Consider the following 16429-nt stretch of genomic DNA (forward strand, 5'->3'; position numbering starts at 1 on the left):
CCGCCAATAACCTTGGAGTTAATTCGCAGTTCTCACTCAAATGACAGTAAGTGGCCACCAGACGGCTTTCCGGATAATCCGGGAAGTCCGTAAAAATTGGCATTTTGAAAAGTTTATCCTAGAGCAGCGCTATTTTTTCTAAACCATTTCTGACCGTGATTTTAGAGATATTTCACCGTTCTTACTCAGGTATAGCTACAGGTGGCCACCAGAATAATTCGGAACATCCGTAAAATGTTCATTTTAGATAGTTCGTCCTAGAGTAGCGCAATTTTTTCTAAGCCGTTTTTGATGGTGGTCTTCGAGTTAATACACCATGCTATGACTGCAGTGGTTATCAGACCAGCATGGAAAATCCGAAACGTTATTACTGCCAGTGACGTCCCTACGCCTGGGCAGTGAACGTCCGCACGCCCCTAACTAGCTCACCTCCTAATATGAGATTCTCAGGATCGGCGAATGCTTACTTGCTACGGGTGAACACACAACGAACCAGGCAACTGAAAACGCAAGCGGAACGACACCAGACCTTCAGGACCCTCTTTCAGAGAAATAAATTGACAACCACAGTAGAATAAGCTTAAACGTCTATTGATTCTGAATTTTCAATAGGTTTGAAATCATCCGTTGGGATCCGTTGAGGCCCAAAAATGTTCGAGCATGCAAAAGAGATAGAGAGAGAGGTGTTTGGCTGATAGGTGATTACCTTTGCTGGAACCTGCTTTCGTGTTGGATGTCAGGAGCTCGTCTAGTCCACTCTTGGCGACTCCGTCTTCGTTCCGACGTTCCGCGTGCTCACCTCCGGTGTGGTGACTCATCGGATTTTGGGTTCTAGTAAGCGGGGGCAAGCCCGCCGGACCTTACTTGACCCTCACCTCCAAGGCTTTGGTCACCACTTTCCGGGGCGTGTGGTGTGGCAATTACGTCAGGCACAACGACCGCCAGCACGGGACTCGCCGAAAATAGTCTTCTGAGAACACAGCTCAGTGAGGACACTTCCAGGGGTTCTGGGGCACTTTTCCACCTGTCTTTTCTGGCCGAACGTGGCCAATTCACTGTGACGGAGACAAGGAAATTTGTTCGTAAACTGGTACACATGGGGTCCGGTGGCCGGTACTGCAATCCACTGACACGTGATCCACAGCGTAGGCTTGGAGTAGCCGTTTATCGAAATCCTTTCACGCTTGGCCACAGTTTTCGCCGTCCGCTACTCGGCGCACGCGCTTCGCGATATCCCGTTTTTGTTTAGGAACCGTTTCCACTCCGGGAACCGTATAAAAACTTGCGTCTATCGTCACCTCGAAATTGTTCTTCTGTTCACTTTTATCCGGCGTTACTTCTTAATCGCCGCAGAGTCACCAATTTTTTTCCTCCTTTTTTTCTTTCTCTCCCTTCTCTTCTCTTCGTTCTCCTCTTCTCTCCATCCCACTCTCATCTCTTGCTCCTTCGTTCTTCCCGCTGCTCATACTATCAACTTTTGAGATCTAACAATTACTTTTTTTATACGAGGGGTAACAATCTTTATTTTGAGTTGACGGTTTTTATAGCAAAATAATTTGTCTTATTGAGTTACTAGTATTGTACATATGTGTGGTTTTATTTTATCTTTTTGAAGGTTGTATATAATTTTGAAATCAACTGTGTTTATATAGGGGGCTATCCACAAAGTACGTCTCGCTCCTAGGGGGAGGGGAGGTTCCAAGCAGCGTGACGACTCATACAAATTTTTTAGAGTTTTAATACAAAAAGTGTGACGAAGGGGGGAGGGGGGGTTGAAAATCGCCAATTTTTGCGTGACGTACTTTATGGATCTTCCCTAGATTAAGTCGAAGTACATGTATAACATTTAGAAAAAGGGAAATCATGAAACGTCACTAGTTTTATAACTTTTAAAGCTCAAATTCAAAAATTCAATAAATGTAGGTTATCCTCCTAGCCTTAACTGTCCACCCTGAATGCCGAGTGTCGGTTTTTTTATTGTTCCAAGCCGTTGGTAACAATCATCCCTCCTCCCAAAGGGAAATTGCCAAGAGGGACATTCCACCTTGGTAATTTTTCTAGGACTCATCTTTCCTGATTCAACATGTTCGTACTTTAGTATGCAGTGGGTAAGTAATTCTCCGGATCCTCTACTTTTATTATTCAATTATAGATACTAGTTGTTTACCGATTAGTGACGTTTGTTTTCGTTCTTATGTATTCTTATTCTATTTCTTGAACTAATTCTTATTGATGCTTTTTTCATTCATCTTCATTCGCATTCTCTCATTCGTGGGTACCCTTTTAACATTTACTTTCTCTCACGCATTCTTCTTTCATTCATGTTTATTTTGTAAACTACCTTATTTATATTTGTCTTGAAAATTCATTATCTCTTCAGAGACGATTGGTATTGGAAGATAATCTTCCTCTTCCAATATCACACACGGTTAGATGACTTTACCCATTAATGGGTACTATGTTATTGTTGATATTATTCCCACCGTGAAAAATTCACCCATTTTCTTGAAAAAGTGCCACTACCCATTTTAATGGGTAGTGGCACTTTTTAAAGAAAATGGGTGAATTTTTCACGGTGGGAATAATATCAACAATAACATAGTACCCATTAATGGGTAAAGTCATCTAACCGTGCAACTAGGCTTTAATGCATGCCTTGTCGTCCTATTTCTTACGCAAAATAGGAAAACCTTTCGCCTTTCTCTAGGAAAGAGGAAGTTTTCCCTTCAGTTTGATTTGTGGCCTCGCCGTGTGGATCATCACGATGAATTCCTCGTACTTCTCTTTTTCAATAAGAGATCTAAGACGCTATGTTGGCGCTTTCGGTTTTCTTCTGGAATCTTTTCGTCTTGAATTCAACAGAGCACTCAGCGACGGACTTGACCACATTCTTTGCAGCGCACGGACATGAGATGTGCGTGCATAAAAGGGTCTGACCATCATTTCGGCAAAGATGGTCCACAAGTTTCCTCCGCAGAGCAAAGACGATGTCAATCTGAAATGTTTGGCGACATTAGAAATTAATCCAAGAAAAACTAGAAAAGGCCCATCAAGAAAGCCACAAACGATACGGTCTTCGTCATCGTGCCTATGGCAAAGCTTTACAATTACAAGCCGGACAAATGGTATACAGCCGAAACATGCGACAATATCTCCCTGCTTCAGTAATCGGCATAATAGGTTCCTCATCCTATGAGATTGCCGATCTGGACAGAAAATCTCTTGGGGTATGGCCAGCAGTTCACCTGAAACCTGCCTAACACTAAAAACTTTTCATGTCACTGAGTCGATTGAGGTCATTGTTCTCCGTATTTACACTCGAGCCCAGCCCAACTACGTGTCTCTAGAGTTCTTTGACCTCAAATGGACAAAATATTGGATTTCCTGGTAACAATCACTTTCGCTAATTATTGCTTCCTCGCACCTGAACAGGATCGATAATAAATGCTAAACGGTCCTCGGCTGCAGCTTCTGTACAAGTGGTGATTCTCCATTTCTCCATTCTCACAAAAAAAGGTCGATTTGTCCAAACAGCTAAAAAAATCCACGGCTGCTGCGGCATGCTGATTTTGATTCCTTCCTCGCTATCGTTGAAGCAAAAGGTTGATTGATGTTGAAAGATCATCGTATTTTGTTTTGATTCCTGTTTTGCTTTGTTCGGAATTCGGAACCGTGCGTCCAGAAGAAAACCGAAAGCGCCAGCATAGTGATCTCTTATTGGAAAAGAGAAGTACGAGGGATTAATCGTGATGATCCACACGGCGAGACCACAAATCAAACTTAAGGTGCCGGTCAGAGTAGACGCGTCTACGTGACGTTCCGCGAAAACTACACGCGAAGGAATAACAATCAATAATAAGGAGCTGTCAAATCGTATGGACGCTTCGCTTCGCATCTCACTTCGCGTCTACTCTGGCCGCACCCTAAGGGAAAACTTCCTCTTTCCTACACGCTTAGTTCAGTTCACCCATATTTGGGTACTTCATTCACCCATATTTGGGTATCTTGTAAATTACCTATAATATAGGTAAAATATACCGAGAAAATCGGTAGAATATACCAATATTGTGAGAGATTTGGCCTTACTCAAATATGGGTAAGTTCGTTTACTCATATTTGGATGAAATAAAAAACATAAATAAACAAAATGATTTCACGAACTATGATAAATCATCCGGCGTCCGGAAAACATATTGCCAAAACGCTGCGCTGCATCTGAGAACCCTGGTGAGTAATTTAAGAAATCCGGAGTGATGAAGGGGTATCGCGAAGCACGTGCGTGAGCAGTGGACCAAACGTGAAAGGATTTCGATAAACGGCTAGTCCAAACCTACGCTGTGGATCACGTGTCAGTGGATTGCAGTACCGGCCACCGGACCCCATGTGTACCAGTTTACGAACAGATTGCCTTGTCTCCGTCGCAGCGAATTGACCACGTTCGGCCCGAAAAGACAGGTGGAAAAGTGCCCCAGAACCCCTGGAAGTGTCATCACTGAGCGGTGTTCTCAGAAGGCTATTTTCGGCGAGTCTCGTGCTGGTGGTCGTTGTGCCTGACGTAATTGCCACACCACACGCCCCGGAAAGTGGTGACCAAAGCCTTGGAGGTGAGGGTATAGTAAGGTCCGGCGGGCTTGTCCCCGTTTACTAGAACCCAAAATCAGATGAGTCACCACACCGGAGGTGAGCACGCGGAACGTCGGAACGAAGACGGAGTCGCCAAGAGTGGACTAGACGAACTCCTGACATCCAACACGAAAGCTGGTTCCAGCAAAGGTAAACAAACGCCTATCAGCCAAACACCTCTCTCTCTATCTCCCTGCATGCTCGAACATCTTCTGCATGCATCGAACATTCCCGGAGGAACTTCCGGAGGATTTCCCGAGGAATTCCTGGAGGACCTTATGTTGGAATTCCCGGAAGAACTTCCGGAGGAATTCCTGGAGGATTTCCTAGATGAATTTTTTTAAAGAACTTTTAGAGAAATTCCTGGAGGAAGTTCCAAGGAAATTCTTGAAGGAACTTCCGGAGAAACTTTTGATAGATTTTTCCATGAAATTCATAGAAGAACTTCCGGAGGAACTTTTGAAGGAACTTTCGGAGGAAATCCTGATAAAACTTCCGGATGAGTTCCAGCAACTTCCGGAGCAAATCCTGGACAAACTTTCAGTGTAATGCCTGAAGAAACTTTCGGATGAATTTCTGGAAGAACTTTCGGAGGAATTCCTGAAAGAACTTCCGAAGAAATTCCTTATAGCCCTACCAGGGGAATTCCTGAAGGAACTTCCGCAGCAATTCTCGGAGCATCCTTCGGAGGAATTGAGAATAGAAGGTTCGAAGGAATTCGTGGAAGAACTTATTCCTGGGGAAACTTCTGGTGAAACTTTCGGAGGAATTCCTGGAGAAAGAACCAGCGGAGGAATTTTGGAAAAAAAACCATAGTACTTGCTTATAGAACGTTTCGAGCAACTCCTAGAGGAACTTCTGAAGGAATTCCTGAATGAGGTTTTCACAGAAAAAATCATGGAAAAACTTCCAGAGGAATTCATGGAGAAACTTCCGAAGGAACCGCAGGATGAATTTTCGGTGGCACTCGTAGAAGAACTTCCGGAAGAATTCTTGGATGTACTTCGAGATGAATTTTTGGATGATTTTTGGTGGAACTTCCGGAAGAATTCCTCAGGGAATTCCCAAAGAAACTGGAAGTATTTCTGGAGGTACTTAAGTAGGAACTCCTGGCAGAACTAAAGGAGAAATTTCTGGAGAAAAAACTTCCGGAAGAATTTTTGACGGAGCTTCCGGCGGAATTCCCGAATGAACTTCTGGTAGAATTTTTGAAAGAACTTTCGGAGGAATTTCCTTATGAATTCTTGATAAAACGTTTGGAGGAATTACCGATAGGAATTCTTAAGGAATTCCTGGACGAATTTGCGGAGGAGCTTCGAAAGCAATTTCATGAAGTGGAACTTCAAGTGGAATGCTGCAGAAAGCTTTCGAATGAATTCCTTAAGAATTTTCGAGAAGAACTTCCGGATGAATCCTGGAGGACATCTCAGAGCAACTCCTGGGGGAGCCCCTGGACAAACTTCCGTATGAATTCCTTGGTGCCACGCTGCTGGCTGAAAATGTTAAAATTTCAATTGATGCAAAGCCGGAGATGCTTCTTCTTCTTATTGGCATTACATCCCCACACTGGGACAGAGCCGCCTCGCAGCTTAGTGTTTATTAAGCACTTCCACAGTTATTAACTGCGAAGCTTCTAAGCCAGGTTACCATTTTTTGCATTCGTATATCATGAGGCTAGCACGATGATACTTTTATGCCCAGGGAAGTCGAGACAATTTCCAATCCGAAAATTGCCTAGACCGGCACCGGGAATCGAACCCAGCCACCCTCAGCATGGTCTTGCTTTGTAGCTGCGCGTCTTACCGCACGGCTGAGGAGGGCCCCGGAGACGCTGGCTTGTTTAAAAACAAATTTAAAAAATAATGAAAGCTTTTCTCCTGAGGAGCCTTTATAGAGCCTCTAGAGCGATCTCCTCAGTACTTCGGGCTGGGAAATTTCTGGGATAATTCTTGTTAGAATCTTCAAACTATTGCTAGGGAATTACGTGAGTAAATTTGCAATAGAACCTGGGGGAACCTTCAAAAAAATCCCGGTGAAGGCGCCAACTAATTCTTTGTGGATTTTTCAAGGTCAATGTCGGGGAAGGGGAGGAAATGGTTATGCAATACCTCGCCCACTGCAAGCCGAATATACCTTTGAACTTGCCACTAGTTCATGCGAAATATACTGAAATGTTTGGGTTAGGTTCGAGGGGCAGAGGTTCATCTTGGTTAACAAGTTGCCAATGTGATACAAGAAATCAATTGTATGGATTTCTAATTGGATGTAGGAAACGAACTTTTTCGGTACATTCAAAGTAAATTGCCTATATGCCGGGTATTAAGCCACCCGGAGTGGAAATTAATTACTATGTCTGAAACTTGATTATGCAAATGTATCAAAGCCCACCGAAGGGGCGGTTACCCTCCAATACCTTTTCCAAACTAAATCTATCACATGTTGTACATATGCATAATGAACTTTTTCGTTCTTTTCCAATTCTAGCAATCGCAGTTGTCAAGTTGAAGATATAGGATAGATATGGAAACGAGGAGAATGGGACGGACCTGGGATTGAACTCACAACCACCTGCGTATGAGGAAGCCTTTTATGCCTGTTATGCCAGGATTTCTGACGCATGTAAAAGACAAATACTTGGAGAACTTTATTGAGTTGATACCACGACGAGGGACATAATGGAAGCCATGGTTGATTCGGTAGACAATTTGATTCAAACTCCAAGGAATCTTAATTGGGCTGCTATCTTGGCTGGGGACATCATGGAAGCCGTGATTGATTCGGTTGATTCAAACTACAGGAAGATTCGGAGACCCTAGAACGTCATAGTTTAATATAATTCTTCTTCTTATTGGCATTCCATACATTATTATAATATCTGTATAGTTTAATTTCATTTAACAAGTTCACGGAAAACAGCATTCTTCTAAATCTTTTCTGTAGATGCATGCACCCTGTTGTATACGGTGGTTCCATCAGGTACGGAATTATCACCGTATGCATAATAGGGAATCCCTATTATTAGGGATACTCGAAATGTGTTCTGATGGTCCAGATGATGCTTAATATAGCATCATCACTAGATGGATAGATACCATTTGCGGTTCCGTCGTCGAGGGTGACAATGGGTCAAATGGGGGTGAGAATGGGTCACTGTTTCAACTACTTTGAATGCTTAAAGAATAGATTGAATGTATCTGAGGGCAAAAAGATTAAAATATAAGAGACCTTTTTGAACGACTTCCGGTACCCCCCATGGCGGTAATAAAATGTGAGTGTATAACCCAAATTGCATTTTTCCCTTTGGGCACAAATGAATCCTGATTTCTGATGAGTAAGGTCATCAAATACTACAGAGTAGAAAATGTGTTACAGTTACAGTCGTCTCGAATAAAACAAGCACAGTTTGCTTTCCCGGAAGTGAACGTGATTTTTATTTATTCTTATTTTATTAGACGTTCAATTAAGCGTAGCTTCCTTTCTTTAACCCGGCAGTTAACTTTGTACCATATCTCCGTACCCTATTAACGATTCAACTAGAATCTTGATCAATTCTGGTTCGTAAACATAAACCGCCTGGTTCATCAGGAAATGGGAACAACGCGTGATCTGGTTTCATTGCTCCTAGCACCTAAGTTGAAAGACAGCGTAGTTTTGAACACCAAAGTTTACATTCTTGGAATATTAACCACCACAACTCCATCTCAACGGTTCAACTATTCCAATATTAAGCTTCTCGACCATCTTGGAGAACTGGTAGACCCGAAATTCAATCCACCAAGCGCAATAGACATCGTACTAGGAACTGAATCTGAATTTTCTTGCTCTTCTCGAGGGAGGACAGGTCAGGAACGAAAGCGACCATATAGTGGATCTTCAGATGGATTGTCGAAGGACAGTACGATGCAGCAGGAGCCACACAGTTTAACTACAGCATTGTCAACCTGCATGTTAAAATGAATTTGAACCAAACCTTGCATCATTTCTGGGAGCAGGAGAAAGACTACCGTTTGATGATTCCAAACCGGCGCTTGGCAATTCTCTCGTTGAAGCTGTAAAAAAATTGCACGAAATGGAATGATCCAGCAGCGAATGATTTTTTTTATCTGCCTCACTAAGCCGCTTCATCATCAGTCTCGCTGAAAGACCATTTGGCAGTTTCTCCGGCTCCGTTCTGACCAAGTACTCCTTTGGGCATTTTCCATCGAACCGTGACTTCCAACGAATTGATTTCCGTGGTCAGCCAATCAGATACTACCAGCTGTGTATTGTAGCATGGTTCTAAGACGGCTCCGCACATGGTATTTTATCCATAAGAGAAGCAGCCAAACTTTTCAAAGCAATGTATTCTCAAGTAGAGTAAGTTCAGAAAAGCAAGTGGTCAAAATTCTTGAAACAGTAGAAAACTGAAGCTTTCAGATGCGATGCATTTTCTTGAGTCGTTATCGGATCAAGTTCCATGGATTTTTTGGACGTCTTCGAACAATCTTTGACTGCTGTCGTATATGCGAGAACAACATAGATGAACAGAATAATGTATCGGTAGTTCTTGTAGTTGACCTACTGTAATATGCGTCTGTCTCCGACTGTGATCGAACCATGAATGCCTGCGATTACTCGTCAGACCTGAATGCCGAGTTCATACCGTGCATAGCCGCAAATCCTGAATATCGTGTAACGGCGGATTCAAAGCTAGTTGTAAACAAAATATTATAAGAATGTTTTGGCTTAGAAGTGTAATATACTACAAACCTCTTTTTGAATAAAGAAATGATAACATCTTTATAGGTTATAATTCAATTATATTTACATATTGTATCATTAATTGCTGTTAAATAAAAATATGGAAATATATTGCTTTTAATCCAAAATATAAGTACCTAAAGGTAACCTAATGTGGGACATAGTCGCGGTACTTTGCAGGTGCTTGTCTAGGCCTTTTCATTAATTCGGATGATGATTCAACAGAATCGGGAGTCGAACCCATTATCTGGTCCGAAAAATCAATGGAAGTTGTCCTGCTGCGGCATCCAATTTTCTTAAGGTGTGCAGAGCTCCTTCTGTACTGTTTACCAGTTGTCTTTGATTGGATCACTGTGTCCGTTCCTGTTTTACGACAAACGACAAACTCTTCGTTGCTAAAGTTAGTGTCAAGCTTATTGGATTTCTTCATCCTTTTGGTCAACACAATATCACCTTCTTTCACTGAATCTTCCTTTGCGCCACGTTTTTCGTCAGCATACAGTTTCCCCTTTTCCTTTACTAGAGCGTCCCTCTCTCTAATACTGGCATCTTCTTGAAAGGTTGAAATAGTAGGTAGCCTACTTTTGATCCTTCGACCAAACATGATCTCTCCCTGAGATTGTTTCGTTATCGTATGCTTAATTGAGTGATACGTTAGTAGATACAAATACAGTTCGTTCCTGAGCTATGCAAAGCCTCTTCAGAATCGAACGGGTCTTCTGTTTAACCTCTCCATTCGATTGTGGCCAATATGCAATGGTGTTTATAATCTTGATACCGTTTGCTTCACCAAAAGCTTTTAGTTCCACGCAATCTCCATTTAGCTGAGGAGCATTATCGGCCTTCATGACAGAAGGAATTTCGTAAAGGCTGAACATGATGGAGAGCTATCTTGTAACGTCACTGTTAGTGATTGCTTCCATCTCCAATACTTCCATGAATCGGCTATAGCAGTCGATTACAACCAAAAGGTGTTGGCCTTCTGGTAGAGGGCCAAGGAAATCCAACGCTATAGTATGCCAAGGAAATCTGGGAAGCTGACTTCGGTGTAACGGCTCCGGAGCCTCCGGAATACTGACTAAGGTGCAACCTCTGCAATTTTTCACAAATTGTTCCACCTGTGCATCCATTTTTGGCCACCAGACATGAGACCTTAGATGATTTTTCATCATTGTGATGCCGGGATGGCCATCATGAGCGGTTAGCAAAACTTTATTTCTGAGGGTAAGTGGAACTACTATTCGATCTCCACGAAGAAGAACACCTTCCATCTCACAAAGCTCATTCGCAATGACACGGTAAGCAATCGGCAAATTCTGATTCTCCCCACTAAACAGTAGTTTTTGTACTTCCTGAATCTCCTGATCTTTATTACCCGTAATGCTGGGTAGACACCTTTACGTGGTGTATTACGGGGTAAGATCTACCACGGTTACATTGCCAGCTACAGGCAAATCCTGACCCAACGAATACCTTCCTCATAATCCAACTCCGTAGTACTTATGAGGGTGTCGCTAAGTCGGTGGCCTCTCGTTAAGTAAGTACTACATCAACACTTCCTTCCTCTCCCTAGTTACGGTGAAGATGGGCGTGGCCAGGAGTAGTAATCCTCATGCTTTTGTTATTTTTGTTTAAGACTGGAATCAAGGATCACTCCCCTTCTTGATTTCTGATAGCATTCTAGATAAGGATCTCAAAAGAAAAACATGAGTATCACTAGTGTCCAATCTACGAATTACACCGTAACAATGCTAATGCTAATGCTAAATGCTGAATCTCCTGATCTTTATTGCTTTCATCAACAATATCACACCAATTCAATGCTGAAGAGTTGGCTGCATGCGCAGCTACTTCTCGAACGAATATTTCTTCCGACGGATCGAATGGTGATGCTTCTTGTAGTGGTAGCCTGGACAAAGCATCAGCTACGTTGGTTTTGCCTGACATGAATATAATCCTGTAATCAAAAGCCTGTAGGCGCAATACCCACCTCTCTATTCGAGAGCAAGGTTTGGATCTTTTTGAGAAGAGAAAACATAGCGCCTTACAATCGGTAAAAATGTCAAAAGATTTACCCAGCAGATAATATTGAAACCGCTCTACGCCCCAGACTATTGCCAGGGCTTCTTTCTCCGTCTGGCAATAGCGTCGTTCCGTTTCGGTCAATGCTTTGGATGCAAAGCTAATAACACGGTGTGTGTTAGCTTCGTCGAATTGAATAAGGATGGCACCAAGTCCATAAGGGCTAGCGTCTGTAATGATGGCTGTACGATCCTCAACTCGGTAAAATCCTAGATTTTCTATTCTACCCATAGCAACTTTAATGGTATTGAAGGATTCTGATTGCTCATGAGTCCACTCGAATTTAGTATCCTTATGCAGTAACCTACGCAGTGGCTCATCTAATGTGGCTAGCATCGGTACAAACTTATTGAGGTAGTTTGCAAGTCCGAGGAAGCTTCGCACTTCTGCTTCACATTGCGGTTCTCGAAACAATTGAACAGCTTTCACTTTGTTACTTGCACGCATGATTCCGTTCTGAGAAATTCTGTGCCCCAAAAAGGCCAATCCAGAAACTCGTAATTGGCATTTCTACAAATTCAACTCAGGTCCTCGTTTTTTCAACCTGTTTAAAACCTGCAAATAGAAAGACAGAAAATGTCAATCCAATTGTGCAAAGGAAACGGTATCAGTAAAATTAAACTACGAGATTTTCTATTTCCGACTGAACACATTTTATTATTTTCCATGGAAAAAAACTACATCATTACCTTGTCCAAACGTTCATCGTGTTCCTGAAGATTGTTGCCTTCTACGAGGACATCGTCCAGATACCAGACCGTCCCTTCACAACCGGATAGTATCTCGTCCATTGCTTTTTGGAAGAGCTCCGGAGCGGTTACTAACCCGAAAGGTAAACGCTTGAAGCGAAACAAGCCGCGTCGCGTGATGAAGGTCGTCGCATCCCTAGAGTCTTCTTCAATCTCTATTTGGAGAAACGCTTCTTTGATGTCAAGCTTGCTCCAAATACGCCCGCGGCCCAGCTTTGCTAAATAGTCGTCAACAGAAGGCATAGGGTGATGTTCTCTTAAAACCGCTTCGTTGACTCTTCGTAAATCGAGGCATAGTCGAGGCTCGCCGTTTGTTTTCCCCACTACGACTAGTGGTGATACCCACGTAGTTGGTCCCGTTTTTACCTCGATTATGTCCCGCCTTAATAATTCATCCAGCTTTCTGTCGACTGATTCTTCTAGAGGCACAGGAATTCTTCGCATCGGCTGGTACACTGGGATTACTTGCGGGTCCATCAGTATCTTTGCTGTTATACCTTGCATCTTGGAAAACGGACTCATTTCCACGCTATTGATGTTCATACCGACTTTTAGGACACCCAGCTGTTTAGCTGTCTGATCTCCGAGCAAGCATCGCTGTCCCCCTTCAACAACAAAGAACTCCGCGCGAATGACAGAAATATCCGCCACGAAAGATCCTTGAATCACTAGTGGGTCCGTGTTGCCATATGCCCGTAAGATTCGGGAGCTTCCCTTCACTGAAGAAAACACCATTACATTTTTCTCTTTCATCTTCTGCCACATTGTGCCGCTGACAAGATTGGAGTCTACGCCGGAATCGACCAGCATGTCCAAGGAAAATCCTCCAACGACACACTCGATGGCATAAGACTCATTTCCCGAGTAAAACGCGTAGTACACTTTTGCTTCGTTCGTCTCGGGTTCTTTCTTCGACACTTCCGGGTTGGGACCCTCTTCGACCGCTCTGATTACTTTCTCAACATTCCTTTCCACAGATCGTTTCGTCTTCCGACACAGCTTCTCAAAATGTCCGTAGCACTTGCAGTTCCGGCATTGCTTTCCACGTGCTGGACAAATTGGCGACGCAGCCAAATGTCCCAAACGACCGCAGTTAAAACAAGACCTATCTGTCGGTTTTGTACCACCCAACGGAAACTTTCCTCTGAATTTTCCAGACTGCTCAACTTTAAACACTTTCTCCGGCGGTTGGCCGGTAGCAATTTCCTCTATCTGCTGCTCTACGCTTTCCTGTGCGATTCCCAAAGCTTCGATTTCCGTGAAGGACAAATCCATCAGGAGAATTCTTCGCCGCACTTCGTTGGATGCACAGCCTTCAACAACAGCATCAATCATGTAGATCTCGCTCAAAATAAGGCTCACTTCTACGCCGTATTTTTCGAAACCGCACTGTGCTACCTGCTGTTTCAACCGAATGACATAATCAGCGAAGCGTTCACCTGCTTTTTGTTTCATCAAACGTAGCTTCCGTCGTTCTGATGTACTCTGATGTCGAGGTTCGAAAAACTCGTCCAACTTCTCAATAGCACAATCATACCACTTTGGCTCTAATGTTACCAAAGGAACATGGTCGTGGTCCTTAAGATTCTTGAACACAACCTGCAGAGCAGGACCTCCCAGATGCAGGAGCTTGGCCTTCTTCGCATACTGATCGGTTATATCGTAAGCAGCGAAATAACACTGCAGCGCTTCCTTCCAGGTCTTCCACTCTTTGGATAGCTTACTGGTTTCGATCTGGTCGCACCGGAATGCTGGAACTGGTCGTGTGTCTTGCATCTGAAATGCAAACCGAAAGTTATTTTTTTTAAATAATTTTCTGTACGTCGTTACTACAAATAATTTAAAACATGTTTTTTTCCAGTGTCCAAACATTCATCCGCGTTTTGTAAGCGTGTGTCTCGTCTCAATTATCACGTTTTTTTAAGCATGGAGGATTCAATAACCCCCGCATATTTTCTTTTCCGGAGAAACCCTGAAGATTTCTGCCACTCCGACGGGAAACTCATTGCTGTTCACTTATGCCATCTTTTGTTTTCCTCTGGAGACATCCTTACGATTTCTGCCATTCACAGGGGAGCTCATATGCTTCCGCTACTTCTCAGTGAAATTTTCCAATTCACAGAGAAACACAACTAGTTTCCACAAACCGCTCGACTTCGGCCGGAGAACTCAAATATCCTCGCCATCAATAAAAGATTTTTTTTGTCTTTTCGCGCTCAGTTCCCCATTTTGAGAAAAAAAAATCTTTTCTCCAAATATTTCTTTGCCATTCACTCACGTACAGTTGCGTTTTTTTTTCAATCCGCCATTTCTTACCTTTTCTACTTTGAGTATCCAAAATTCTCGTCGCCAGATTGTAATATGCGTCTGTCTCCGACTGTGATCGAACCATGAATGCCTGCGATTACTCGTCAGACCTGAATGCCGAGTTCATATCGTTCATAGCCCGAAACCCTGAACATCGTTTAACGGCGGATCCAAAGATAGTTATAAACAAGGTAGCATAATAATGTTTTGGCTTAGAAGTGTAATATACTACCACTTGTGGCGCCAATCAAGCAAATCTCTCTACCCCGACTGAGGATCAATGGTGCACATCTCTTCATCGATCTGATTCAACTGACTAAACCGATTCAAGCCCAAGTAGCATTTTAAGTTTTATAACGCTCTTGAAGACCATAATTTACTCTTTAAGAGTGTTATAAAACTAGCATAAAACCAAAATGTTACTAGGGAAATCAAATGTGGTTTCAAGAAGCACCGTGGTCAGTTCGATAGGGAAGCAAATTCCACGGCTGCAGTCTGAGCTTGAGCTTGATTGACTGCTCGTAGTAGCTACTCCATTATGACCAGATCAGCTGTTCTTGCACAGGGAACAAACAGATTTTTTTAAAGCTTTGTTGGAGTGATTTTTAAGTTGTTGACGAAGTTCACCACTCAGGAACCAACAGATGTTTTCTTGGGACTAGCACACAACATCAATGTACAAGTACTGGTGATCTCACTTGTTAGGTCATACTAGCGCCTGCCACGTCAGAATGCAAGTCAATGTAGGGAAGGGGGAGGAAATGATGATGCAATCACTCGCTCACTGCAAGCCCTTGCCACGAGTTCATGCGGAATTTGTTGGAATTTTTGGGTTAGGTTCAAGAGGCAGAAGTCCGTCTTGGTTAACGAGCTGCCAATGTGATAGATAGGAGAAGGCAACTGATGGAATTTCTAATTGGATGTAGGAAACGAGCTCTATAGAGCTCTTCCAATTCTAGCAGATTACTGTTAGAATACTCAAGTTGAAGGTATAGGAATAGTAATCGAAACGGTATGGAAAGTCCATTTTCAGTTCTAGCGATTGCTAGAACATGAGAAATATAGAGAAAGATACAAAGTAGGAGAATGGAACGGACCTGGGATTGAACCCACGACCTCCTGTATATGAGGCAGAAGCAGTAGCCATATGACTACCAAGCCCGCTTACAAGTTCCGCCGCTGCAGTCTGTTGAAAAAACATTGAAAGTAAAGCGGATTAAAACATTTCACAAAACATCAAAAATTGCTACAAACTGTTTTGGAACGAAACACATTATTTCTGCACTGCATTCCATTTCTGGATGCTGGAGGAAGCACCCGTGTAGGTGGCCGTTTGTAAAAATGGCAACCGATGACAAGAAAAACCCAAACTATTGGTGCGTGATTTACATCTTCGTGAAACCATATATATGGTCTACTCCGATCCATATACAGATCCTTTTCATATGTCCTTCCTGGTCACCAAGGGGCACATCGTGGTGTTTGTGTGCCTCTCAACTAGTGTTGTGCACCTAGAAGTGGAAATCTGTCACGTTTTTAGGCTTTTTGAAATATATTATCTCGCGCTTGTTGAGATCCGGTCAAACGACGGGGCCAATTATGTTGGCATTGACCGTTATTTGCGTGAATTGTGTCGAAAAAATTCAGTAGTCCATCAAGAATTTCAGCCGCTATTTTCAAATCTGATCAATCTACTCCCAAATCTGGAATTGAAGACGCATCATTCAGATTCCATGTGGCTTGATCCAGGCTGTTATTGCAATGTTGCGTAGACGTTCAACTGTGCAAAATTTCACACGATTTAAGCCACATGATACCTTGAAGCGCCTCACGTACGGGTGCCGTATATTTTAACTCGGCAAAATTTTTATTAAAATTTAGTGGAAGAAAAGAATATTTAAATAAACCTTTTATATATTTATTATTTC

The 16429-nt window shown here is 42.8% G+C and overlaps 1 protein-coding gene across 1 annotated transcript in view; it reads right to left on the reverse strand.

Annotated features, from left to right (window-relative positions):
• Window positions 1–925: 925 nt before the first annotated feature.
• The window catches only part of LOC134221870 (uncharacterized), a 75895-nt gene continuing 60391 nt past the window's right edge, over window positions 926–16429 (reverse strand). The window contains exons 3-4 of the mRNA XM_062701039.1: window positions 12135–13970; window positions 926–1207 (exon numbers count right to left, since the gene is read on the reverse strand). Of these exons, the coding sequence (XP_062557023.1) occupies window positions 926–1207; window positions 12135–13970 (2118 nt within the window). The remainder of the gene's footprint in view (window positions 1208–12134; window positions 13971–16429) is intronic.

The sequence above is a fragment of the Armigeres subalbatus genome, chromosome 3, assembly GCF_024139115.2.
Source record: "Armigeres subalbatus isolate Guangzhou_Male chromosome 3, GZ_Asu_2, whole genome shotgun sequence".
NCBI lineage: Eukaryota > Metazoa > Arthropoda > Insecta > Diptera > Culicidae > Armigeres > Armigeres subalbatus.